Source organism: Hyperoodon ampullatus (assembly GCF_949752795.1).
Source record: "Hyperoodon ampullatus genome assembly, chromosome: 15".
Classification (NCBI taxonomy): domain Eukaryota; kingdom Metazoa; phylum Chordata; class Mammalia; order Artiodactyla; family Ziphiidae; genus Hyperoodon; species Hyperoodon ampullatus.
The window spans coordinates 53,485,979-53,511,191 of record NC_136928.1 but is presented as its reverse complement, the minus strand read 5'-3'; the positions used below and the strand labels follow the sequence as shown (position 1 = coordinate 53,511,191).

General features: G+C 36.8%; 1 protein-coding gene across 1 annotated transcript in view; it reads left to right on the top strand.

The window, feature by feature from the left end:
* Positions 1–25,213, top strand: part of PLEKHH2 (pleckstrin homology, MyTH4 and FERM domain containing H2) — a gene marked incomplete at its 3' end in the record, with an annotated part of 103,902 nt that overhangs the window by 29,173 nt on the left and 49,516 nt on the right. The window contains exons 3-14 of the mRNA XM_079720574.1: positions 891–953; positions 8,503–8,652; positions 9,761–9,844; positions 10,453–10,534; positions 13,644–13,829; positions 15,537–16,486; positions 19,239–19,314; positions 20,638–20,732; positions 21,356–21,500; positions 24,440–24,576; positions 24,677–24,787; positions 24,948–25,034. Coding sequence (XP_079576700.1) covers positions 891–953; positions 8,503–8,652; positions 9,761–9,844; positions 10,453–10,534; positions 13,644–13,829; positions 15,537–16,486; positions 19,239–19,314; positions 20,638–20,732; positions 21,356–21,500; positions 24,440–24,576; positions 24,677–24,787; positions 24,948–25,034 — 2,166 coding nt within the window. The remainder of the gene's footprint in view (positions 1–890; positions 954–8,502; positions 8,653–9,760; positions 9,845–10,452; positions 10,535–13,643; positions 13,830–15,536; positions 16,487–19,238; positions 19,315–20,637; positions 20,733–21,355; positions 21,501–24,439; positions 24,577–24,676; positions 24,788–24,947; positions 25,035–25,213) is intronic.

Genomic DNA, 25,213 nt, shown 5'->3' with positions numbered 1-25,213 from the left:
TTTTTCTCTTTCTGACTTACTTTACTCTGTATGACAGACTCTAGGTCTATCCACTTCACTACAGATAACTCAATTTCGTTTCTTTTTATGGCTGAGTAATATTCTATTGTATATATGTGTCACATCTTCTTTATCCATTCATCTGTTGATGGGCACTTAGGTTGCTTCCATGTCCTGGCTATTGTAAACAGAGCTGCAATGAACATTGTGGTACATGACTCTTTTTGAATTATGGTTTTCTCAGGGTATATGCCCGGTAGTGGGATTGTTGGGTCGTATGGTAGTTGTATTTTTAGTTTTGTAAAGAACCTCCATACTGTTCTCCATAGTGGCTGTATCAATTTACATTCCCACCAACAGTGCAAGAGGGTTCCATTTTTTCCACACCCTCTCCAGAATTTATTGTTTGTAGATTTTTTGATGATGGCCATTCTGACTGGTGTGAGATGATATCTCATTGTAGTTTTGATTTGCATTTCTCTAATGATTAATGATGTTGGACATTCTTTCATGTGTTTGTTGGCAATCTGTATATCTTCTTTGGAGAAATGTCTATTTTTGATCAACAAATCAAATATGACATTTGAGGTCTTACTATTCTCTTAGATTTAATTTATTGTTCTTAATATGTGTTAACCAGTGATTTCTAACATATAGTCCAATGAAGAAAATTCTATTGATGAACACTCATGTAGTATATATTACATTGTATTAAAAGTATCAAACCTTTGGTATTTTGTTTGATCCATTTTTAAATATGCCCTGAAAGAGCTTTTAATGTGCTAAATTGTATGCAATTCATATTCACTGAAGTACTTTAAATGTTCTTAAAGAATTCCAAAAGGGAAATATGAATTTTTCTATTTTTTATATCTTTTCTCACTTTTCAGATGCAGCAGCTTGAGAGACAAGTTATTGATGCTGAACGTCAAGCAGAAAAAGCTTTCCAACAGGTAGGGTATAGTTTTAGTTAAAAAATTGTTTTCTGGGCTTCCCTGGTGGCACAGTGGTTGAGAGTCCGCCTGCCAATGCAGGGGACACGGGTTCGTGCCCCAGTCCGGGAGGATCCCACGTGCTGCGGAGCGGCTGGGCCCGTGAGCCATGGCCGCTGGGCCTGTGCGTCCGGAGCCTATGCTCCGCAGCGGGAGAGGCCACGACAGTGAGAGGCCTGTGTACCGCAAAAAAAAAAAAAAAAAAAATTGTTTTCTGCCTCTACCAATATAAACATTGTTTTGCCCAAAACAATCCTGAAAATAGTCTTCAGCTGTCCTCCTCATTGTATCATTTTTACTGTTCATGAGCTGGTTCCATAGAGAAAATGGAGAATCTAACTTTGTTTTGCCCCTTGATAAATTTTGAAAAGGACAAAAATGCTTCTATTCAGAAGTTTTATCTTACTTATGAAAAAAATCAAATATGACTTTTATGGTTATGCCTAACCATAATGACATTTTATGTATAAATATGTTCATGGCAGCTTTATTTATAGTAATAAAGAGTTGGAAATAATATGAATGCCATTTTATAGGAGAATGAATTAGAGAACTGTATGTATTCCATGAAATATTAAACAACCATTAAAAATAACTATTACAAAGAATATATACAAATATGGAAAAATGCTTAGTTATATTAGGAAAAATATATATAGATTTTTATATTTAACATGTTAATAGATATGGGGGGAAAAAGTCAAACCTAAGAGTTTAAAAAAAAAGCTGTTAGGAAACATCCTGAAATTTGTTTTTGTGGAATTATGGATGATTGGTTTTTTTCTTCTGTGTATTCATACTTTCTAGTTTTTGATTTTGGTACTACTTTTACTTTAAAAAAATAATCTTTTGATAAATCACTTAACCCTTTCTGGGCCTTGCCAACAGTAAAATGAGTGGTTTGGATGAGCCCACCAGCCTTAAAGTTTGTCTAAGGAGCCTAAATTGATAATTTCACATTTTATGAAAAGATCTCTGTCAGATTCAGTCAAGTCAAGAATTTCAGAAGTCTTAAATACAAAATTATTTCTTTCAAGGAGTGTATATTCAATTTCTTATACTTGCTCTAAGTTTGTCATGTTTCTTCCTTCAGTTTGAGTATTACCAAATCTTGTTTTCACCTAAAAGATTTAATTTTACTCAGTAGATTGTTTTAGTGGCTTGACTAAGTTAACCCAATTTAACCTAATCCTTAATTTTTTTAAATTAATTATACTTGAAGATAAAATCTTAAAACTTTATTATGCAAAATTTCAACCACTACAGGAGTAGAGAACATAGTATAATGAAGCCCTGTCATCACCTTCAGCAGTTAGTTGATGCACAGCTAGTATATACCTCCACCCACTTCTTCCCTACCCCCACACTAGGTTATTTTGAAACAAGTCCCAGGTATTATATCATTCCACCCAAGAGTATTTCAGCAACTCATCTAAAAATAAAGACTTAAAAATCATAGCTACAGTACCATCACCCCACCGAAAAATTACCAATAATTTTTTAAAACCTCAAATGTAGATTTCGATACAAGTACTAGTAGTAATGGTAAGGATGTATGATTTGCTTGTTTTTTTGTATTTTATATTCTTTAGTTGATGGGACCAAATAGTAATTACTCTACATATATCTATAAAAAGCCAATAATTAACAGTAAAGTCATTAAAGGTCACTTACATTCTAAAAGAAAGACTCTTATGTTTATATCACTCTCTGTCACTCTATACCAAATGTCTTTTTCTGTGGTGGGCCGTATATGTGCGTCCCTGTTCAGCCTTCAGCCTTTTGCAGCATACGTTTGTCATTTTGTCGACCTCTCTGACTTTCATGTCTCCTTCCCTTTCTTTCCGTTTCTGACTTTGGCCTTTCCTGGTGACATCTCTCTTTATCTCTGTACCCGTGGCTGTCTCCATACGTTTCTCTGTCTATTCTTTCCTAGCTTTCTTTTCCCTTCCCTTCCCTTCCCTTTTTCTCCTTTAACTGCTCATATTATAGGGGAAAAAAAGAAGGAAATTGAAGATGGTTTCGTTTTGCCTTAAGTTAAAAGTCTAAATTCATATATGCAGCAAATTTAGTTAGCTCTGAAAATTAAACTAAATGAAGAATTTTTTAATTTTTGATTTTCATTTTTTTTTACCCCTTTGGTTGACTGGATCTTGAAAGAAAAAAGGAATCCCCATTCTCAATTCAAGGGAAGCAAACCATGGCAGTTTGTAGCCATCAGGGCCCAACCACTGATCTCAATAAGTTAACAGGAAGAATATCTTATTTGAAGTTGTCCTTTGAAGATATCAAATGTAAAGTTATTTAATTCTATGTGCCACATTTTTAAGCAAAATTATACAATGATTGGTTATTTTAGGTATACTGCCTTAAATCAACACCCCCCCCAAAAGAGTGAGAATTGAGGATCTCCCAGAGTTTCTTTATAATCTGTAGATATTTCTTTTTGTCATAACACTTTAAATTTATACAGTACCTATTTTTGTTATGCTTCAGAAGAATTTTTTCTTAAATATTTCATAATGAATCTAAAAGTTAACAGGAAATATAAACAGAGAGCAGATGAATTCTAATGCACTGACTATATTACTTTTTTTTTTTTTTGCCTTTGCAAGACTAAGTAAATATTATTAACTTAGAGTAACTGAATCCTTCACTGTCTTTAACAGTTTCCATGGGACTATGGCCTATCTGCTGTTCATGTTGCTTAAATTCATAATTTATCCTTTGTCATTGAGCCATATCCTAAGACTTAAACTGTATTTATACTAACCTAGAAAGAATGTTTCACCACTAAAAGCAATAGTCAGCTGAAACAGCTCAACTCTACACTTTAGCTTTGTACATTTTTCTCCTTGTTCATTAATGTGTGGGCATCACTTGCATAATCACTAAATAAGTTGCTGATAGAAAAAAGAATTAAACATTCTTCCAGAGAAATCTTGGCAGTCTTTTTACTTGATGCTGTAGTACATCTTTATTGTTGTTGTTCACAAATTTTGAAAGCAGTATGTGCAGATCAACCCAGTATTACTTATGAGAACTCTTGTGAGGCAGAAAAGCAGCAAATAGCACATTTGGGAGACACTGATAAACAGGATTCCTTCTCAAGTATCTGATTAGTTAGGTATATAATACAATCTAATACACTAATTTATGCTAACCAAAGAGGGGTAGATAATTTCCCCTGTAGAAGTTTGTCTTTTCAATTCTGTCCTTCTGGACTCAGTCACTTGCGTGTATTTGATTTAGGCTTGGTAGGAGTTGGATTTAAATTTCCTTCTGACCATTCTAATATGTGGGCTCATCTGCCTTTTATAAAGTTGGTTCTTAGTATCCAAGTTATTTTTGGTTCTTAGTAAATGATAACTACTCAGTCATCCTAACATCCAAGACCATGTAATGATTTGCTTCATTACATGGAAACCTACTTTATCCAGTGATGTTCCCTTTCACCTTCAGTGAGAATGGGCCTGGCCTTACTGCATAAATTTTGGAGCACTATGCTGAAATAACTATGTTTAAAATATGATTAGAATGATTAATTAATTTGCAATAAATTTTAATTAACTGGAAAATGGTCTGGGGTTCAAAATACTCTTAACAATTTCATCATTGTATTTTGGAATGGTTAAGCATCTTTGTCATGTCATTGCAACACTTATACAGGAATAGAAACTTACACCCCCCACTCAAAAATATAGTCACATCTTGATTACCTGTAGTGGGGGAGGGAGGGATGAAGTTAGAAATGGGAAGAAGGAAATATTGATATGGATAGTTATAATACGGAAAATATTTGCAGTTTCTGCTTTCTCCAGGATAGACAAGAAAATGGAAAATAGCATTGGAAGTTGTGTCAGGGTACCCAAGACTACCCTCAGGTTTGATGATTCACCAGAAAGACTCATGAAATCCTGAAAAACTGTTAATACTCATGGTTATGGTTTATTACAGTGAAAGCATACAGATTAACATCAGCAAAGGAAAAATGCACATAGGGCAGAGTCCAGGAGACACCAGGTACAAGCTTCCAGTTGTCCTCTCACAGTGGAATTGCACAGGAATGCACTTGATTCTCCCATCAGTGATGTGGGACAACACATATGAAGTTTTGCCAACCAGGGTTGTTCATCCGAGCCTAGGTGTCCAGGATTTTTATTGGTGGGGGGTGGGGGGTGGGGAGGGGTCAGTCTTGTAAGCACGAAATGCATGCATAACCCACCTTATCTACTCAACTTCCAACCCCTCCAGAGGTCAAACTTGATACAGTGTGGCCCATGACCCAGGTGAGTAAACAAAAAAGGTATTCAGTATAAGTCACACTGTTAACATAAACTGTCTGGTGTGGCCCAGTATATCAACTATATAAAGACAGTCTTATCAGGCAGAATATTCCAGGGGCTCAGAGGTTATTTCCCAGGAGACATTCAAAGGCTAGTTCTTTCTTTGGAACGTACAGGGTTTGAGCACCCCAAGCCTGCTGAATTAACCCTTCACTGCACAAAAGCTCAGAATCAACAAGACTTTCGGGAAATATCTGAGGAGTGTGCTGAGGGGGTAGGTAGATGCAACCAGAGGCTCTCCTGGAAGTAAAGGAGAAAGGTAGCCTGAAAGTACAAAACACTCCTCACTAGAGGATATCCACATATTGGTAATTGTAAGAGTTTATTCAACAACTAATTTGAATTCATAGGTGTGTGTTACCGGCCAGTCTCCGAGTAGTTAAAATTGTATAATTCAAATTAAATAAATGGTAAAAGATCTGACCTATTTTCTGTGTACTTGTGGTAAGATATTTTTAAAGGCTGCTTAGTTTTTCTGTAGGCCTCTTAACTTTTCTGCAGATTTCTCATTCATACTAATTGCCAAGGAAGGCTGGTGAATCCTGTGGAACTTGGTCCTAACAGGGCCAGCTGGAAGAAGGTTGCCTGTAACTGCTTTGTGATCTCTCTCCCGCAGAGATGTTGCCACTTTTGTCAATGTTTTTCTTGCCCAGGAAAGTTGTTTATCTAAAAGTAATAGTCAAATGAAGCAGTTGCACCAGGCAAAGGTGCAGCCAAGGAGCTCTGACTCTAGCATTCATTCGTAAAATGAGAACACCTTTCAAGTTGAATATATTTTTCAGGGAAGAAGAAGGTCCTGGAAAAATAGTTTTCCAGGACCATAGGCCTTTTCTAAGCAATAATAGGACAATTTTATGTGGTAGTCCAATGTCCATAGGGTGGCTTGCTCCAATTTAATAAAAGGAGACTGTAGATGTAGGTCCGGTAATATTTATTTTTATTAATTTTGTCTTTCTGGAGTGTTAAGATCTATTACTACCTCCTTGGTGGAGGACTACCATTTTGCACTTGGTCTCTGCTCTTCTTTCCCTGCTTCCACAGCTACAGAATACCCTGCATGGAACTGGCTGTACCATTTTAAGACTGACCTTTGTTATTTACTGTCCAGCTCTCTGTCCTGCCCTGGCTTTTTTCATGACAGCATCTCTGATATAGGCCTTTGTCCTTGACCTCTTGATCTGAAGTTCCTGCAGAAAGCCTGCTATATTATGTTAAAAAATCTAAATCTTAAAATAACTTAAAATTATCATTTGGATAGTAGAGTATATTTTTTCTCCTATTTTTTGGATCTTCTTTTATTTTCATAGCTTCCAGCCATGTGGGTGGTATTTAAATAGGACAGTTTTAGCATTTGAGTTGAATTTACATTTATACAGTGAACCCACAGATGAAACTTTGTATTCATGGTTAAAAAAACAAAACCAAACTAACCTTAACACCCTCCTTCTAGGAACCCTCATTAATCAAGTATTTTTGAGCTTTAAGTAAGTTCATTTTGATTTTTCAGAGATGTTTTTTAAGATTTTTCATCTTACCTATCATCTTTAATTTCTCAAATGCCTTTACATATTTTTCTTCTTTGCCCCCCTATAATCTAAAACATTACTAAGATTACATTCTTACCTATTTGGAGTATATAGAATAAAAGTTTTAATATTGTATACAGTGCCCAGTACTTTATTTTCTTTCTTACTAACATTAACATCACACATATCTCTTCAAGGATTTCATATGCCCAAATGTGTTTTGCAGAAGATCCAAGCAGAGCCAGTATATCTTAGATATTAAAATTGAGGCACCACAACCCCTGGCCGTACAGCGATCTGTTTTATCTTGCTTTATTTTTCCCGTTACCCTTATTGCCATTGTAACAAACTGTGTGATTTTTAGTCATTATTATATTTGTGATCTCTCTTACCCACTAGAATGTAATTTCTATGCAGGTAGAGATTTGGGGGTCTGCTTTATTCACTGATGTCTTCCCAGGACCTGGTATAGACCTGGCACTTGGCAGGTGTTCATTGAATATTTGTTAAAGTATTGAATCAATAAACCCTCACGGAATGTACTCTCCTACCTATATCTTGACTGTCATACTTTTTTACTCTCTATGATTTCATCATTGGGATTTTAAGGTTCTTTTTTGGTTTGTTTTTAATATTTATTTATTTATTTAGCTGTGGGTCTTAGTTGTGGCACACAGGATCTTCCCTGTGGCGCGTGGGTTCTTCATTGTGGAGTGCGGGCTTCTCTCTAGTTGTGGCCTGCGGGCTCCAGAGCACGTGGGCTCAGTAGTTGCAGTGCATGGCCTCTCTATTTGTGGCACATGGGCTCCAGAGCCTGCGGGCTCAGTAGTTGCAGTGCGCAGGCTCAGTTGCCCCACGGCATGTGGGATCTTAGTTCCCCGACCAGGGATTAAACCAGCATCCCCTGCATTGGAAGGCAGATTCTTAACCACTGCACCACCAGGGAAGTCCCTTTAAGGTTCTTTTATTTTACTTTTGCCTTCTGTTGTATAATGTGTACCTTTTTCAGCTAAGTTCAGTTTTTTTCCAAGATATGTTATTATACTTGGTCATCCAGTCTGAGTCTTATCTTACCACTCAACGTCTTTACTTGATAGTCTTTTTTTTTTTTTTTTTGCGGTACGCGGGCCTCTCACTGTTGTGGCCTCTCCCGTTGCAGAGCACAGGCTCTGGACGCGCAGGCTCAGCGGCCATGGCTCATGGGCATGTGGGATCTTCCCGGACCGGGGCATGAACTCATGTCCCCTGCATCGGCAGGCAGACTCTCAACCACTGTGCCACCAGGGAAACCCGATATTCTTTTTTTTTAAATATGAAAAAGAGCTGGAAGCTTTCTAATTCTATGCTCACATGAAATACTTTGCATATTATCATTGATCTAGTTAACATGTACATTTCTTTACATGATAGCAATATTCTGAGAATCTTTCATGTACCCTCATGCACCTCAGGGGTAACATCACTTAGCAAAGTAGTCTTCAGACTTTATAATTGTTACATACATTAAAACTTGCTGTTCAGTGTTTTCCTTTTATGATGAAACCTTTTAGGAATTTAATGTTTAAGTAAAATTCTGAATTTAATACTATGATAAATTAAGTACATGCATAGTTTTAATATTTTATCCTCTGAATTTAGGTACAAGTTATGGAAGAAAAATTAAAAGCAGCTAATATTCAAACCAGTGAATCAGAGACGAGGTTGTATAAAAAGTGTCAAGATCTGGAAACCCTAATACAGGAAAAAGATGACATCATTCAAAACTTGGAACTGCAACTTGAGGAGCAGGTTAGGAAGAATTTGATCATCAAAGAGTCCTAAATATGTGCATTCATTTATGCATAATCGCAAAGATTAAAAAGAGAGTCAAAATTTCTAAATTTTGATCAGAAATCTTACTTGGTGACCTCCTAGGATTACATCACATTACTGGTGAAAGGTGCAAGTTAAATACATTCACTTTAAATCCGGGGTGATTCCAAGGCAGTATCTACCACTTTTTGGATGTGACAATACTCCTTAAGTTGGAAACACTTGGTTATCAGCAGGTATTTATGTCTGTAAAATGTTTCCAATAAATTTTTGCTTTAGATTGTTAGGGTGTTGGAAATGTTTATGGAAGGTTAAATTTTAAACATGTGTTTGATTTGACTCTAATCCTTCTGCTTAGAAATGTGTATACTGTTTTTAAACCACTTCATTGAGAACAAGTATAGTATTTAATTTATTTTTTTTTTAATTTTTAGGAAAAAAGTTGCACTAGGATTATTTACTTAAAAGGTCATTTAGTGTCATTTAAATATGACCACTATAGAACTGTTAAATGTTTAATCATTTTTTTCATTTCTCTGGCGTCAGTGTTCCTTTAGGTCAGTGGCTTTCAGCCTCCACCCACTAGGATTTATATGATAGTCACACTCTCAGTAGTTTTGTGACCATAACCAGATTTAAAGGTTGGTGGATGTGAGCTAGAGTTTCTCAATCTCTATTTTTTCTGGACATTCTAAAACTAGCACTTGAGGGGAAAATAAGCCATTCTCCAGAGGAGATTCTGATTCTCCTCTCCCCAACCTGGTTGAACTCTATTCCACTGTTCTAAACCTAGACTATTTCCAGAAATGGTTTATTTTGTTGATAAATTCAGTGGATTGATTTTGGTATATGATCTTTCAGAGAAAGGGAATAGCAGATGTTAAAGCTAGGAATATTTATGTACGCTTTTATTATTGTTCTGCTGGACAGCCATTCTTGTTTTTTCCTATGTTTGGTCATTTAAAGGCAGACGTCTTAACTTGGAAATAGGTTTAAGTGGACTTGCCTTTTATATCTATGACTGTAACATTTCCAGACCAGTGAGCTTCTGTTTGAACTAAACAAACTGCTAATGTTATTTCAGAAACAAATAAGGATTCAAGAAGCTAAAATAATAGAAGAGAAAGCAGCTAAGATCAAAGAATGGGTAACAGTTAAGTTGAATGAGGTATTTATTGCCATATTTATCTTTTCTTTACCTTTTACTTCTTTTGAATAGATAAGTCATCAGAATATCTGAATGAAACAAAATTCTGATCAGTTGGTGGTGCTGCTGGCTTTTGGCAAACGTGAGATAGGTAGCTTTCACTTTAATGACTAATGTAATTTTAAAATTAAAAATATTGATAGACCCATGGTAATCAGTGTTAAGTAGCCTCATTCTAATTAGTTGACTAGTTCTAATTAGTTAACTTTAAATAATTAGAGAATATATGTGCATATCTCATAAAATTAATATATTCAGTATCTGAGAAGTACACATTATTTAGTTTATATGGCAGATTAAATGCCAAAATAATTTGGTTTAAAATAACTTTACAGTGGAAAAGGCATAGGGGTGAAAAACATTTAAAACTTTTAGCTCTGGAAACAAATATTAAAGCCATAATTATCTAGGCTGACAATCTGTGCTGATAAATTCATCTGATATTTACTTATTTCTTTTGTATTTTGCTTGTTTTAAATTAGATATTAACATTTTCTAAATGTTATAATTTACTAGTACATTTTAGAAATGTTATCCCTGTATAAAAGAAAACCATTATGTTCTTTTAGCTGGAATTGGAGAATCAGAATCTTCGTTTGATCAACCAAAACCAAACCGAAGAGATAAGAACAATACAGTCAAAATTACAAGGTATGTGCTCTTTGACTAAGATAGCCTAGTTGGATTTATTTGCTAGAATTTTATTATTGAGCGCTTGAAATATGACTTGCACAACTAAGGAACTGAATTTTACATTTTATCTAATTTGAATTCATTTAAATTTAAATAGTCACATGTCCATATTAGCACAGCTAGACAGTAGTGAATAACCCAAAGGGGGTAATTTGAACGTTTAATTTCAGGTATGTTTACTTTAAAAAAAATCAGTCTTGTTATTTTCTATTTTCATTTTGTAGCATTGTGCTCAATGGTGATTGAAATTCTTACAACCTGAATATTTGGAGCAGAATTTTATAATGCGAATAAACTCTTTGCATTTTCTAATGCTTAGGGCTATTTCCTTTCTTTTTAACTTTAAAACCAAAGGATGGGTGGTAGAGTTAATGATAGAGATTCACTTAATATGCTATTCGTATGATAGCCACTCAAGTGCACATTGAGCTGAAGAGGAGGTAAGTCAGCAGGGTGTATGGATAGCCTGTGCTTATTAGACCCATGGCCTAGTATGGTGCTTTTTAAACTTTTATTTAGCAGCAGAACCCTTTTTAAACAGTTTTTTTTCCTATAGAATCTCAAGAGATAAAATAGGTAAAAAACCTGTACTGGGTGATGGGTCCAGAGTTCTGCAGACTTGGTCTCACCCATGACTCTTCTTTCATTTCTTGCATCCTCTGCAACATTTTCATAAAGCCTTGGAGTTTCGTAGAACGCATTGGAAAAATACTGGCATGGTAGAAAGAACCCAGACTTTGAAGTCAACTTTAATGCCCTACAATTTAATAGCTGTGTATATATCTCCAGTTGTTTTTTTTTACATCAGTAAAATGGTGACTGTAATAGTGTCTTACTGGTTTCATGGGGGGTTGTTGATTATAGGACATATGAAAGCACTTTGTCTACTGCGTGTTACTACCTATTGCTGTCATTTTGTAAAGGGAAAAAACTCCTGTTTTCGCTCTCTGAATATTTCTGACATGAGATGTGTGGAAGTTTTTCCCACACCAAGCAATTCTCCAATTCTCAACAGACACTGACTGGATGTCCTATAAATTTAACTCAATTCTGACTTATCTACTTGGATAGCACCAGATCCCTCACCCCCACAAAACTACCCACCTGCACCTCCGAGCAGGCACTGAACACACACACAAACACACACTTCGCACAGAGTCACAAGTACAGGGTGGCATCCCTGCTTCTGTCCAACAGACTGTAAATCCAGGGTTCCCAAGATCCCTTCCTTGGGTTCAATAATTTGCTAGAGAGGCTCACAGAACTCAGTCAGACAGTTCACTTCCTAGATTACTGGTTTATTACAAAGGATGTAACTCAGGAACAGCCAGATGGAAGAGACGCATGGGGCAAGATACGGGAGAAGGGGCACAGAGCTTCCAGGCTTTCACTAAGTATACCGCCTTCCCAGCACCTCCACATGTTCACCAACTTGGAGCATCCTGAACCCCATCCTTTTGAGTTTTTATGGAGGCTTCACTATGTAGGCATGCATGATTGATGAAATAATTGGCCATTGGTGATTAATTCAACCTCCAGCCCCTTTCTTCCTCACCTGAAGTCAGAGGTAGGGGGTGGAGGGTGAGGCTGAAATTTCCAACCCTCTCATGATTTGATTGGTTCCCCTGGCAACCAGGCCCCATCCTGAGGCCATCTAGGGGCTTTCCAGAAATCACCTCCTTAATACATACTCAGATGTGTTTAAAAGGGCTTGTTATGAAAACAAAAGACACTTTTATCGCTCTTAGGACATTCCAAGGGTTTTAGGAGCTGTGTGTCAGGAACCATGGATGAAGACCAAAATCTATTTCTTATATCACACATTTCCTCTACCTATATGATGAAAAAAATAGGTGTTCCTATAGTTGATCTGGAATTCCATGTTTATATTTAAAGTTTTAGGTCTTTGTGGTGTTCACCCTCTTTGAAATAGACTGGATGTACTAAGCCCCTTCACCAAATACTGTTTCCCTGATAGTCTTAACTTGCAATTCTAGTCTTCACTGGCAGCCTTTTAGTCTTGGAGACTAAGGATTATTGATCCTTGGAACCTAGGCTTTACTGGAGAAGAACAGATACAACATATGTAGATATAATATAGTACTTTACAAATATATATGTATATATGTGATTACTAAAATATCATGAATTAGTTCTGTGAGCGATGGCAACATGAAAATATTAGAAGATACATCTGAAGGAATACACTATATAAAGGTATTTTTCTAAAAAAAAAAAAAGGTATTTTTCTATACTCAATTATCAGTTGCTATTTAACTTAACCCTTTGGTGCTCTCCCAGAGTTGAGAATTTAATTTCTTTGGAAACTTTTCTTACTATCACTGGGATCTCCATGCTTTTGATCTTACAAGCAGCAATGTTACAATTCCTAGAAGATGAATTAAACCCATGATTAGGTGCTTGATTAATCACTTACCTAGCTGTCTAAATTCTCAGTCTAGAGACTGCCCCCTCCCCTTTTTGTTCTCTAAGGAAGTGATTAAGGCTCTCCATGTGTGGTCACCATAGACCAAGTCCCTTCATCTGCTTTCTTATGAGAAGCACACTAAAAACTAAGATAAGCAAAAGTTATTCCAGTGATCATGTGATATTTGCCCCAGTGATCATCTAAATTTTCCTGGGTTGTCTTTGCAACCAAGACCTCAGTCCCTTTTTTCTCACTATTAGTAGCAATACCAAACAATCAAATTTTACCAGTACTTGATTGGTATTTACCAATAGTTGACACTGCAAGAAGCTATAACTTCCTAGTTGTTTATATCTGGATTTTGGTTTGTTTGTTTGAGAACTAACTACTTTTAAAGGGATTAGAAATGTTTCTCTTAGCAGTTAAAAAATAATTTGTGCATTCAGAATATATAAACAGATTTTAAACACTGGCGTGTGATGCTAGACATTGAGGGGTTCCTATACATAAATAAAGATGAACTTCAGGCTTTTTTCTGGTACAGGGAGTGATTTGTCCACATTTTTATATGCTTTGGTTCTCTGTTTAACAAATCGTTATAAAAAATTCAGATCTTCATTTTGATTAATGATCTTGCAGAAGTTCAAGGAAAGAAGTTGTCCACTGTCTCGACACCAAAGCTCACAGAAGGCCAGCGTCTGAGCAGTCTGACGTTTGGGTGCTTTTTATCCCGAGCAAGGAGTCCTCCTCAAGTTGTAAAATCTGAGGAAATGAGCAAGATATCATCTAAAGAACCTGAGTTCACTGAAGGAAAAGACATAGAAGGTATTTATGGACTAGAGGAATTTACTTTGACATTTTTTAAAAAAAGGAAAAATCATTTGCTAAGATTAATGCAAAGATAGCTTCATTTTCCTTATTTTTTTCCTGACAACTTGTGTTTCATGAGACTATTTCTAAAGAGCAAAACAGCATTTAACTCTGTGTATCTAGTTATCTTGTGTGTTTTTTGAGACTCTCTGCCAATGATTTATAGGAAAAACTGGTTTTCCCTTCGTGATACTTTTTCCTGCAATAGGTAGCAGTAATAGTTAAAATTTTTAAATGTACAGTCATACCTACTTGTTTTAACTGAGTTTTAGAAGTATGAACTTTCTATTCATTATTTATTTAAAATATAAAAAGATTATCTAATATTCAATATGAAATAAAATGTGACACAGCAAACTTATAAAGAAAAAGAACACCAGGTGACAATTTAGTAACTGCTTTTATTTTCCCTTTATTGCCTCAAAGAGGAAAATATTTGCCAGATGTTTAAACTTTGGACCTGTGTGCAGATTTCTACCCTTATTTTAGTCTTAAAGCCCCTCTAAATTTTGCTTAATTTTGTGGTTACTGCTTTGCCACCACTAGTATGACTTTTCCCAAATATTTTAGAAAGACTTGAACTTGTATCTTCTCTATTTTCAGTTCATGCTTCCTTCCTCCAAAGGAGAAAAATTATAGCCCTAAGAACTGTCTCTGTGCTTGGTTATGAAACTCTGAAAACTACATAATGTTTTTCCATTCAGAAGGCTCCTTTGATACTTGTTTTCATGCCATTACATGGATTTTTTTTTCTTTTTTGAGAAGTCATTTTAGTTTTTTTCCCACTTTCTAATAGTTGAATACAGCTCAGTACAGCTGAGGTTTCCTGTACTGCAGTTCTTGCTCATTTGCAAATTTAACAAACTGCCCGATACCAAATTGTGGAGTTTATTTGTTCAGCCTCTGTATCCTTAATTATGAAGGTCCTATCTATGTTTTCATGTTTTCAAAGTTTCTTTTGTATTCTTCAATCTAAATATTTAGTTCACTGTTTATAAAGTCAATGGTTCGTTCTATTAATTATGTTATAAACAAAAATAAGCCATATCTAAAGATATTTTTAAAGACTGTTATTTTTTATTGTAAAGACATATTTTGTAGTTATGATTAAACCAAAAGTAGAGTGAATAAAGCTTTTCTCTGTATGTTTTCCTTACGGTTTTGCATATTTCATGTAGTGAAGCTTGGGAACAAAGTTTTTTTTTAAACTATAGCTTTATATTTATTATGTTTCAATTTACTTATGATAATTTTGAAGTTTAGTAATTATTTTGAAGTTTCTTTGCTTCTAAAATATAATTAATGGTGTTCATTTTTTTAGTGGCTGCTTTCTTTGATAGTCAGTGTTGCCCTATTTTTCATTTTGCTTCTTGTATTATCTTGCCCTAGACTATTGTCAGTTTTTTTTTCCTTCATGTTTCTTTGTAAAAAGCAGTTTCATTTTGATATTATTCTATTGAAGTGTAAGGGCTCAGTGTTTTATAGAAAGCTTGTAGTTTTCAAACTTGGCTTTAAAAAAGGCATATGACTAAAAAAGGATAATGTAAATTAATTTGACTCATATGGAAATTCCAGTTTGTACAATATAGTTATATAAAGCTAAACATACAGAAAGATTGTATGATTAAAGGCAGCATGCCAATATAATGTATGCTTTTCTAGAAATGGAAATACCAGAAAAGTCTGTCGATAACCAAATTCAAGAAAACAACCGAGGTCAGAGAACATTGCATCAAGTGCCTTGTGTCTCAGAGCAGAATCAGAAAACAAGGACAAGCTTTTTGACGGATGGTGGCATATCCCAGAATTCTGGGGCTCCTGGGAGTGACTGGAGTTCCGATGAGGACGACGGGAGCAAAGGAAGATCCAAGTCCAGGTACACGTCCACCCTTTCCAGCCACACATCAGAGGAGGGGGTCCAGTGTAGCAGAATGGGCAGTGAGACGTATCTGACAGCCTCTGATGACAGCAGTTCTATATTTGAAGAAGAGACTTTTCGCATAAAGAGACCAGAACACAAGAAGCTGTACTCTTGGCAACAGGAGGCGCAGTGGAGTCCTCTCGGAAAGGGAAATTCCGAATCAAGTAAAAAGGAGCACGATAGTTCCTCAGACGAACTGAATAAAAAATTTCAGTCTCAGAGACTGGATTATTCATCTTCATCGAGTGAAGCCAACACCCCAAGCCCTATTCTGACCCCAGCTTTGAGTCCAAAGCATCCTAACTTACTCCCTGGAAAAGGCACAGAACTAGTGCCCCCCTCAAACCTTCCACTTCCCAAATTAAGGATTCCTAATGTTTTCAGCTTAAGTGTAGCTCTAGCCAAGAGACACCTAAGCCAGCCACAGTTAAGTTCCGACAGGATGTTTGGTACAAACAGAAATGCTATAAGCATGATTCGGCCACTGAGACCTCAGGAAACAGATCTTGATCTGGTTGATGGCGACAGTACAGAAATTTTAGAGACTATGGACACTAGTTGTGATGATGGATTATTTTCCTACGGCTCCCTGGAGTCCCCGTGTTCAGATGACCAGGAAACCTGCAACTCAGCAAAGAAGGCGGCCTGTGGCAAACCTCCAACTCCTCCCCTGCACCGGTTTCCCTCTTGGGTAAATTATATGTTGTGTGCAACGCACACACACTCGTCTTTGCTCAACGCTCACTTTCAGGTTTTACTCTACTTCTTCTCCTTTCTTTTCCAGTCCAGCTTTGTTCTGACAATTCCCAGTTTTTAGAATTCAGTTTCCCCTTCTCTTTCCCCTGAACCAGTTGAGAAATAAGAGAAGGGTAAGACAAAGCAAGATCAAAATGTTACCTTTATTACTGATAAAACGGATTTTAGAGAATTGGTGGGCAAAGGAGCAAGTACTACACCTGGGAAAAAGCTAGATTTATTCACCCAGGCCCAGGTAGCGCTTGACCAGCCACCACAGGCTGCCTCCAGTGAGGCCCAGCTCCTCTAAAGCTTACAGTCTAGAGAAAGAACAAATGGTTATTTCCTGCACACAGCTACTTCTCAATAGAAAGGAGAGGGGAAGGTGCCGGGCTTTGCATGTCTGATTTCTCCTTCTAGGAATCACTGGCTAGAGATCAGGAATGTTCAATTTTTGGAGCTCCTTCCACATGGAAGGAAACATTGGGGTGGGGAAGAAGGGCTCTCTCTTACTGGATAATACTTGTGGGTAAATTCTGGATGAGGACACTTACTGGTCATCAAGTTCTGAACTTAAGTATTTACTTGATTGGCTTTAAGAGAAATTTAATTTTACTCTTCATGAACTTATAAATCTATTGCTTTAACCAAAAGCATCTTCCTGTGTATCTAGAATAGATTGAAATTTCTTCCATTGAAACATTGACCATTAATATAATAATTAACCCATTAACTGTGTGATTCTCCTTAGGAATCTCTAGATTAAAAAAATATTCTTCCTATATTTGAAACAAAGTTAAATTATCTGTTTTGTAGATTGAAGTTTTCCTTCACATATTGACATAATTTAACCTTTGGCCTCCAGAGAATCATCTGGGTTGTGGGTTTTTTTGGTTTTTGGAGTCATGTTCTGTTATTATTTTTTATTTAGTGACCAATGCAATTTTAAGCAAATGAAGGCAACTATGTTTTCCTATTATAAATTCAGACCTTGAGATGCATCTGCTCTTATTTACTTTAAAAAGAACATTTCATTGCAAAGTCCACGTGAAACCGCCTGCAGTTTATTACTAAACTCTGGATAGCATAAAAAATGGACATTATTGGCATGTGAATCTCTGGAATTCCAATTATGTTACCCTTTAGTCAGTTAGGAGTTGAAATTTTGCTTCTTTCATTATGTTGAGATTGTCAGAGATTTAGGTTAGACTTTTACTTTCATTTTATTTGGCAAACCATTTTTACTACTTTTTTGCCTTGTTCTCTTCTTGCTTTCTGAAACTATCCAGTCCTGAAAAAGTAGTACCGCTTTGCAAAAGCCTTCTAGCAAACTGGCCAAGTTTGAAGTTTTATTTCTGCTTGTTGGGTATTTTCAAGTTTCAAGTTAAAGAGATACATTCTAGTCACCTCAATTTATGAGAGTTTAAGGATTTTTAAGAGTTTATTTTAAGGCATAGCCCATTCTTACTGAACTGGAATATCATTCCAAAATACAGTAGTCACTCTGGCAGGACAGCATGTAATGATTCAGGAGCACCTTTGATGGTCAACTCCTTAGAAAAACAGGTGATACCCACTGTCCCTGGTCCCGTGGCTCAGCTGGTCCTCTCCTGTCTACAGTGACTGTCTGCTTCTCTCATGACTGCCAACTACTCTCCTTCGCTCTCTCATGGCTTCTAAGTGCCTCACTTACTGCCTTATTTTTATATGTCTTTTTGTTCTGTCCACTCTGTTGTTTGTCCCTCTGTGTGTATCTCACCATCACACTCTCAAAGAAGCTGTGAGAGTGATTCATTCAGTCAGCCACTCTTCAGTCTAAAGTGTCTCAGATGGTTAGAGATCTGCCCATTGCCTCACAGGCCCCTGGCTAGCGCAGTCCCAAAGAGGACTGCCTTAGTTGCCCACTGTGCCCCGATCCAGATAACTGTCCAGGTTAGGTGTGTTACAAAGTTCATGACATGGTGATCTATGCATTAGGAACAACCTAGAGTCCCTTTTCTCAGAGGGGGCAGGGCCAATAGCCTTCCAGTACCCATTTCAGAAATCTCTCTCAGAGAAGAAGAGAAAGCAAAATAACAACCTACTTTTGGAACAAGAGCCTATAAATTCCATTGCAATTCTCAAATTCACTTATTATTTGACCTCAGGTATTTCTTCTACTTCATTGAAATGTACATTGAGATATGAAGGTGATAGCACTAAATGTTACTTTGTGTGTGCTTTCTGACTTCAAGTTTTGGCTTTCTCTTTTTCTTTAACCGTATTCTAGAATGGTAGAATATTAAAGATAATATTTGTGTCTAGTCAATGATAATAAATGGTTTCTGGCTTCATGTTGCAGCCATTCAGAGTTTTCCTTTTTTTTTTTTTTTGACCATGTTCTGAAATGGTGGAATATTAATGGTGGTATTTATGAATAGTCAGTGATTGAGAATAAGCTTTCTCTTACTTTTTTCCTGTCTCTTCAGAAGAATTTAAAATACCAAGCAAAAATTTGGGAACAAAGATAAATAATGGAGTGACTAATGGATGGAAGAAAATTCTGCAGTGCTGTTCACAGTGGCATATTTTAGTTGGCACTGGTGACAGTTTTATAATAATTCTGTACTCTGGTGACAGTTAAATGAAGCACAAATGAAAAACATGTGTATTGAAAGTAATTGTTTCTTTGCTTCAAATATCCAGCTTAAATCTCTCTTTTACATTAGGAAAGCAGAATTTATGCTGTAGCCAAATCAGGCATTCGAATGTCTGAGGCCTTCAATATGGAGAATGTTAATAAAAGTAAGTGATTTTGCATGCTGCAATGCAGGTGAACCTTGAGGACTTTATGCTAAGTGAAATAAGCAGTCATAAAGGACAAATACTGTATGAGTCCACTTATATGAGATATCTGACATAGTCAAACTGATAGAAACAGAAAGTAGGGTTGTGGTTACTAGGGGTTAGGGGGAGTAGAGGAAGGGGAGCAGTTGCTTAATGGCTGTAGGGTTTCAGATTTTCAAGATAAAAAAGCTTTGGAGATCTGATTCACAACAATGTGAATATACTTAACACTAACTGAACTATGCGCTTAAAAATGGTTAAGGTGGTAAATTTTATCTTATGTGTTTTTTACTACAATAAAAAATGTTTAAAAAAATAAGTGATTTTGTACTGCCATTTCATTAGCCAAGAACTTCCTAACTGTCTAAAGTCATTGGAAAAAATACAACTTTGCCAACTTCCAGAAAATGCTTTCTGAGGTTGCTGATTTATATTTTAAAATTGAAATTCATGTTACTCAGTATAGGGGCACATAGATGTTCAATTCTTATGTAGAAAGTACCTCATGTTTTTACCCGAAAGAGGCTAAAGCTAAGAAACTGTGGAGTTTCAGCTGTTTAAAATTAGCTGTTTAAAATTGTAAAACTATTGATCTCTACGTCTTCTTTTTCCAGAGTTTAAAACACATTCCTCCTTTCTTTCTTTTTTCAAAAAATTATTATAGAAACAATGCATGTTCATTATGAAAAATAAAACCAAACAACAGAGAACTGTCTGGAATAAAAAGAAAAATTTTTTCTGTGGTTCCTTCTACTGGCCCCCTCCCTATCCTACCTCTGACTATTGTTCTATTCCTTTTCAGCTATCCTCTGTTCTTGCCACTCAGGAAATATATTCTAACCTTTCAATCTGAGGTTCACCTGATTAAGGTTTAAAAGTGACGATGTTTTAACACATGTCAGTAATAGGTCTCTGAATAGTCAGAGAATATCTTCATAGGGTACTGCTCACTGAATCAGTCAGCAGGTGTTTGTACTCATTTCTGCCCATTGTGAGCTGGATGGAGATGCCAAAGAAGTAAAAGCTAAGATCCTTGCTCTCAAAGAGCTTACAGTCTAGTTGGGGAACTAGCACACCTGAGGACATAATGAACCATGCAAGAGAGTGTATAATTAAAACTGCCATAAATACCATAAATCTTCAGGTAGACTGTGTAATAAATATTGTATGTTCATCCAGTTTCTCTTTAATTGGAAGTTTTGCTAATTCACATTCATAAGAAGTAGACATAAGTGCTAGTTAGAAGGTTTGTTTTCTTAATCATTTTGTTTTCTGTTTCAGATTCTGTTGCAGTGCTTTCCTATACCACATCAGGACTTTATACATCACTGATATACAAGAATATGACAACCCCAGTGTACACAACTTTAAAGGGGGTAACTCATTATTGTTACTGTTAAACATGTGGGGCTCTTCATGATGAATCAAGAAAACTGTTTAGTCAAGCTCCAGGTTCCATTCTTGACATTTTACATGGACTGTCTGTCCCTTTATAGGGAGTTTTAGAAGTTCACACTAGCATATTATTAAAAGAGAAGAAATGGAAAGATCTAGAGAAGATATTTATTCTTATTGGAGTATTAGAGGTCTGATATGCTCCGTTTTTGTTATGCTACCTGTGAGTCTCCACCCCCTCCATAGCTGTTAATTCTTTAAAGGAAATAGTATTAATGATGTAATGAAAACTCCTAATATAGAAAGATCTTTGTATCACTGCCAGGGTTCCCCTCCTTTGTGTGAAGTACCTAATTAAAATAAGTATCAGAAAAAAAAGTATCGTCAGGTATTAACAGCCTTATGTTCTTAGGAATCTTTTATAATTGACAAATGCCTTGCTAATTGGAATTTGGGATTTAACAACGTGACTTTGATAATGGCAAAATATTTTCTTGTATTCCTTAAAAAATCTTATTCCATAACTTCTGGTAAAACATTCTATACCTAAAGAGAGTGGTGACTTTAAGGATGGACACAGGGAGGCTGTTTTGCTTTTCTTTAGAAGGCGACCCAGATAAGCAGCAACCCATTCCTGGATGACTCCTCTGGGTCAGAGGAAGAAGATAGTTCCAGATCCAGCTCCCGGACTTCAGAGTCAGACTCTCGCAGTCGGAGTGGGCCAGGCAGCCCCAGAGCAATGAAACGAGGTAAGGGAGAGTCTCAGGCATACAAGACAACTCCAAATAATTCTGAATATTTAATGGGAATTTTATCTCTATAATAGGACTTAAAAAAAACAATCTGGGGCTTCCCTGGTGGCGCAGTGGTTGAGAGTCCGCCTGCCGATGCAGGGGACACGGGTTCGTGCCCCGGTCTGGGAGGATCCCACGTGCCACGGAGCGGCTGGGCCCGTGAGCCATGGCTGCTGAGCCTGCGCGTCTGGAGCCTGTGCTCCGCAAGGGGAGGGGCCACAGCAGTGAGAGGCCCGCGTACCGCAAAAAAAAAAAAAAAATCTGAGCTGCCTTCCACTCATAGTGAAAAGACTATTCACCTAGGACTGAGGCGCTTATATTTTAGTCCTAATTCTCTTCTAAATTCTCTTTGTGATTCCAGACAAGACAGTGGTTTGTTTTGTTTTTTGTTTTGTTTTTTAACTTTATCTGTAAAAGAGAGATCACTTCGTTATAGGAATAAAGTGAGATACTTGGCTTAAATGAGGTTTTTCTTTTACAGTTACTGTGTGGTTTTGAATAATTTATAGGATGGACTTATTTCAGCTAAATTTGTTGCACTGCTAAATGGCAGAAGAATATACCTAAAAATGTGGTGGTTAATCTGATATTAAGATGGAAACCAACAAAAACTTACTTTGGGCATGTCTACGATTTTTGTAGATTTTGAAGAAATTTTTGGCATACAGGTTACAGAGAGAGCCACTCACATTAAATGACATCTGTATTTTACAAAAGCCTTTAATGCAGCACAGTATGTTGGTTTTCAAACTGTGTTCCATGGAACCCCTAGGTACTCCCAAACCCCTCAGCTTCAACAGGAGCCGTTCAACTCTCATAGGTTTAATATTTGGGGCTTCCATCAGTCCCTTTGCCATATGACCTTGCCCCCTTGACAACCAGAATCAGGTTATATCACACTTTTGCTCAAAACACTGCAAGGACCTCTTATAAAGACTATAACATGTTATGTGATTCTTTGATGTCTTCGACCTCATCTCCTCCTTTCTTCTCTCTTACTCAGCTCTGGCCATCCAGACCCTTTAGCTGTTCCCGGCACATGCCATTCATTCCTTTAGTTCAGGACCTTGCACTGATCGTTTGCTCTACCTTGTATTCTTGCCTCCAGATGTTCCTTTGCCTCCTCCATGACACTGCCTTCTCAAGGAGATCTACCCAGAGCACACCATTCAAATGTAGTCCTTTGCCCTTCTCTAACTGCTAGCTCTTTTTATTCCCTTTAGTCCACTCTACATTTTATTTTTCCATGGCATTTGCTCCCTGTTTTTTGTCTGTCTCCCCCGACTAGAATCTGTGTTCCATGAGGGCAGAAATTTCTTCGTTTTGTTCTCTGCTCTGTCCCTAGTACCCTGGGGCTAGGAGCCTGAGATTTGCACTCCAACATTGCCTCTGCCTAGCTGTTTGACTTTGGACAAATCCTTTAATCTGTGGACCTTAGTCTCCTTAGAGAATGAGGGCATGAACCAGGATGATCTCTGAGGTCCTTTGTCGATCTAAATTTCTGTTACTCTTTGAAAAATAAAGATATTACTATTATCACAGCCATTACTTGTCTTAGTCAAATAAATAAGAGGAATAATATAGTGACATTGTCCTAATGTTTCCCTTAAATGTTAATAAACACTTAAAAAATTGCCACATACTGTAATGAATAATGACTTAAGTCCTTGATTTTATTTAATATTTTCAAAATCTCCAATTGTAATGACTCTCCAAATGTGGCTTGCAACTTGCAAGTTGTTTTCTAAAATGGCAAGTGAATTATTGTGAAAAATGCTCCATTGAATTTTACATTAGAGCTGCTGGCAAATGAAATAGTCTGTTTATATCTTTGAGTCTTATTGCATCTCTTTTATGAAAGATTTTCAAAATCTATAAACTAGTAGTATTGGACTTATGTTTTTTTTTTTTTTTTTTTTTTTGCAGTACACAGGCCTCTCACTGCTGCGGCCTCTCCCGTTACCGAGCACAGGCTCTGGACGCGCAGGCTCAGCGGTCATGGCTCACAGGCCCAGCCACTCCGCGGCATGCGGGATCCTCCCAGACCGGGGCACGAACCCGCGTCCCCTGCATTGGCAGGCGGACTCTCAACCACTGCGCCTCCAGGGAAGCCCTTGTGTGTTTTTTTTAATGTGATGTTACTTTAAAAATGATTACATGTAAAGCAATTATACTCCAATAAAGATGTTAAAAAAATGATTACAAAAATTATGTGCAGGGCTTCCCTGGTGGCGCAGTGGTTGAGAATCTGCCTGCTAATGCAGGGGACACGGGTTCGAGCCCTGGTCTGGGAAGATCCCCCATGCCACGGATCAACTGGGCCCGTGAGCCACAACTACGGAGCCTGTGCTCCGTAACAAGAGAGGCCACGACAGTGAGAGGCCCGTGCACCGCAATGAAGAGTGGCCCCTGCTCGCCACAACTAGAGAAAGCCCTTGCACAGAAACGAAGACCCAACACAGCCAAAAATATAAATAAATTAATTTAAAAAAAAATTAAGTGCAGTAAAGTGTGATTGTACAAATCTTGATAAATTAAGGTTCAGCATTTGTTTGCCTACATGTCAATATGTAAACACACATATTTTTAATCCTTAATAAAAGATATTGTTAGGCTACTGCATACCTTTTATATATGTAAAAATAGCTGTGCTTATAATCATACCAAAATATTATTTATGTTCCTTTAACTTCCTTGGAGATTTGCATGATAGTCCTTACGCTTAAGTTCTGTTTTCTGCTTTAAAGGTACTTCATGGCCAAAGGTATAGACTACATCTAGTCTAGGAAGGGTTATGATTTGGGATTAGATGTATTTCTTAGGAAAACTGACAGTCAGCATTTGGACCACCCAATTATTAAATATTGACTTGATTTATTTCTTTATTCATCTAGGTGTGTCTCTCTCTTCTGTGGCTTCTGAAAGTGATTATGCTATTCCCCCAGATGCTTACTCCACAGACTTAGAGTGCTCACAGCCAGAGCAGAAGCTCCCGAAAACTTGCTCATCTTCCAGTGATAATGGGAAAAATGTAAACACTGAATCAGGTTTTTTTTTTAAACATTAATGTATCTGTTAGTTTGAGCCTCCAAAGGGAAACTTAAATATTTTTTTTAAATCTCTTTAATTAGGAACCACTGGAAAAATCTGGCTACTTATTAAAAATGAGTGGTAAAGTCAAGACTTGGAAGCGGAGATGGTTTGTTCTTAAAGGTGGTGAATTACTTTACTACAAATCTCCGGTGAGTGGAAATGGCTTGTTATTTAGAACTGAATTCCTCAAACTATAAATCAGACTCCTGATTGATTTTCTTCCATGTAATGCAATTAATTAGACAAAGCATTTCTTATTATGACTATTATAGGTAATCACTTTGCATTGGTTTTCTTCCTTTCATACAGAGTGATGTAATCAGAAAACCCCAGGGCCATATTGAACTTAGTGCATCCTGCAGCATTTTAAGAGGAGATAACAAACAAACAGTTCAGGTACTTTTTTTTTTCTTTTTTTGTATCATGCAAAACTCAGTTCTCAATTATGTAAGCTAATAGAGTGGAAATTGGGTGTTCAGTTGTTTGTTTATTCCATTTTGGGGTCAGTTTGATGCCCCCAAAATGTGTGAAACCCTAGGACTTCTTAGTTAAAACTATAATATAACCTGAGTATA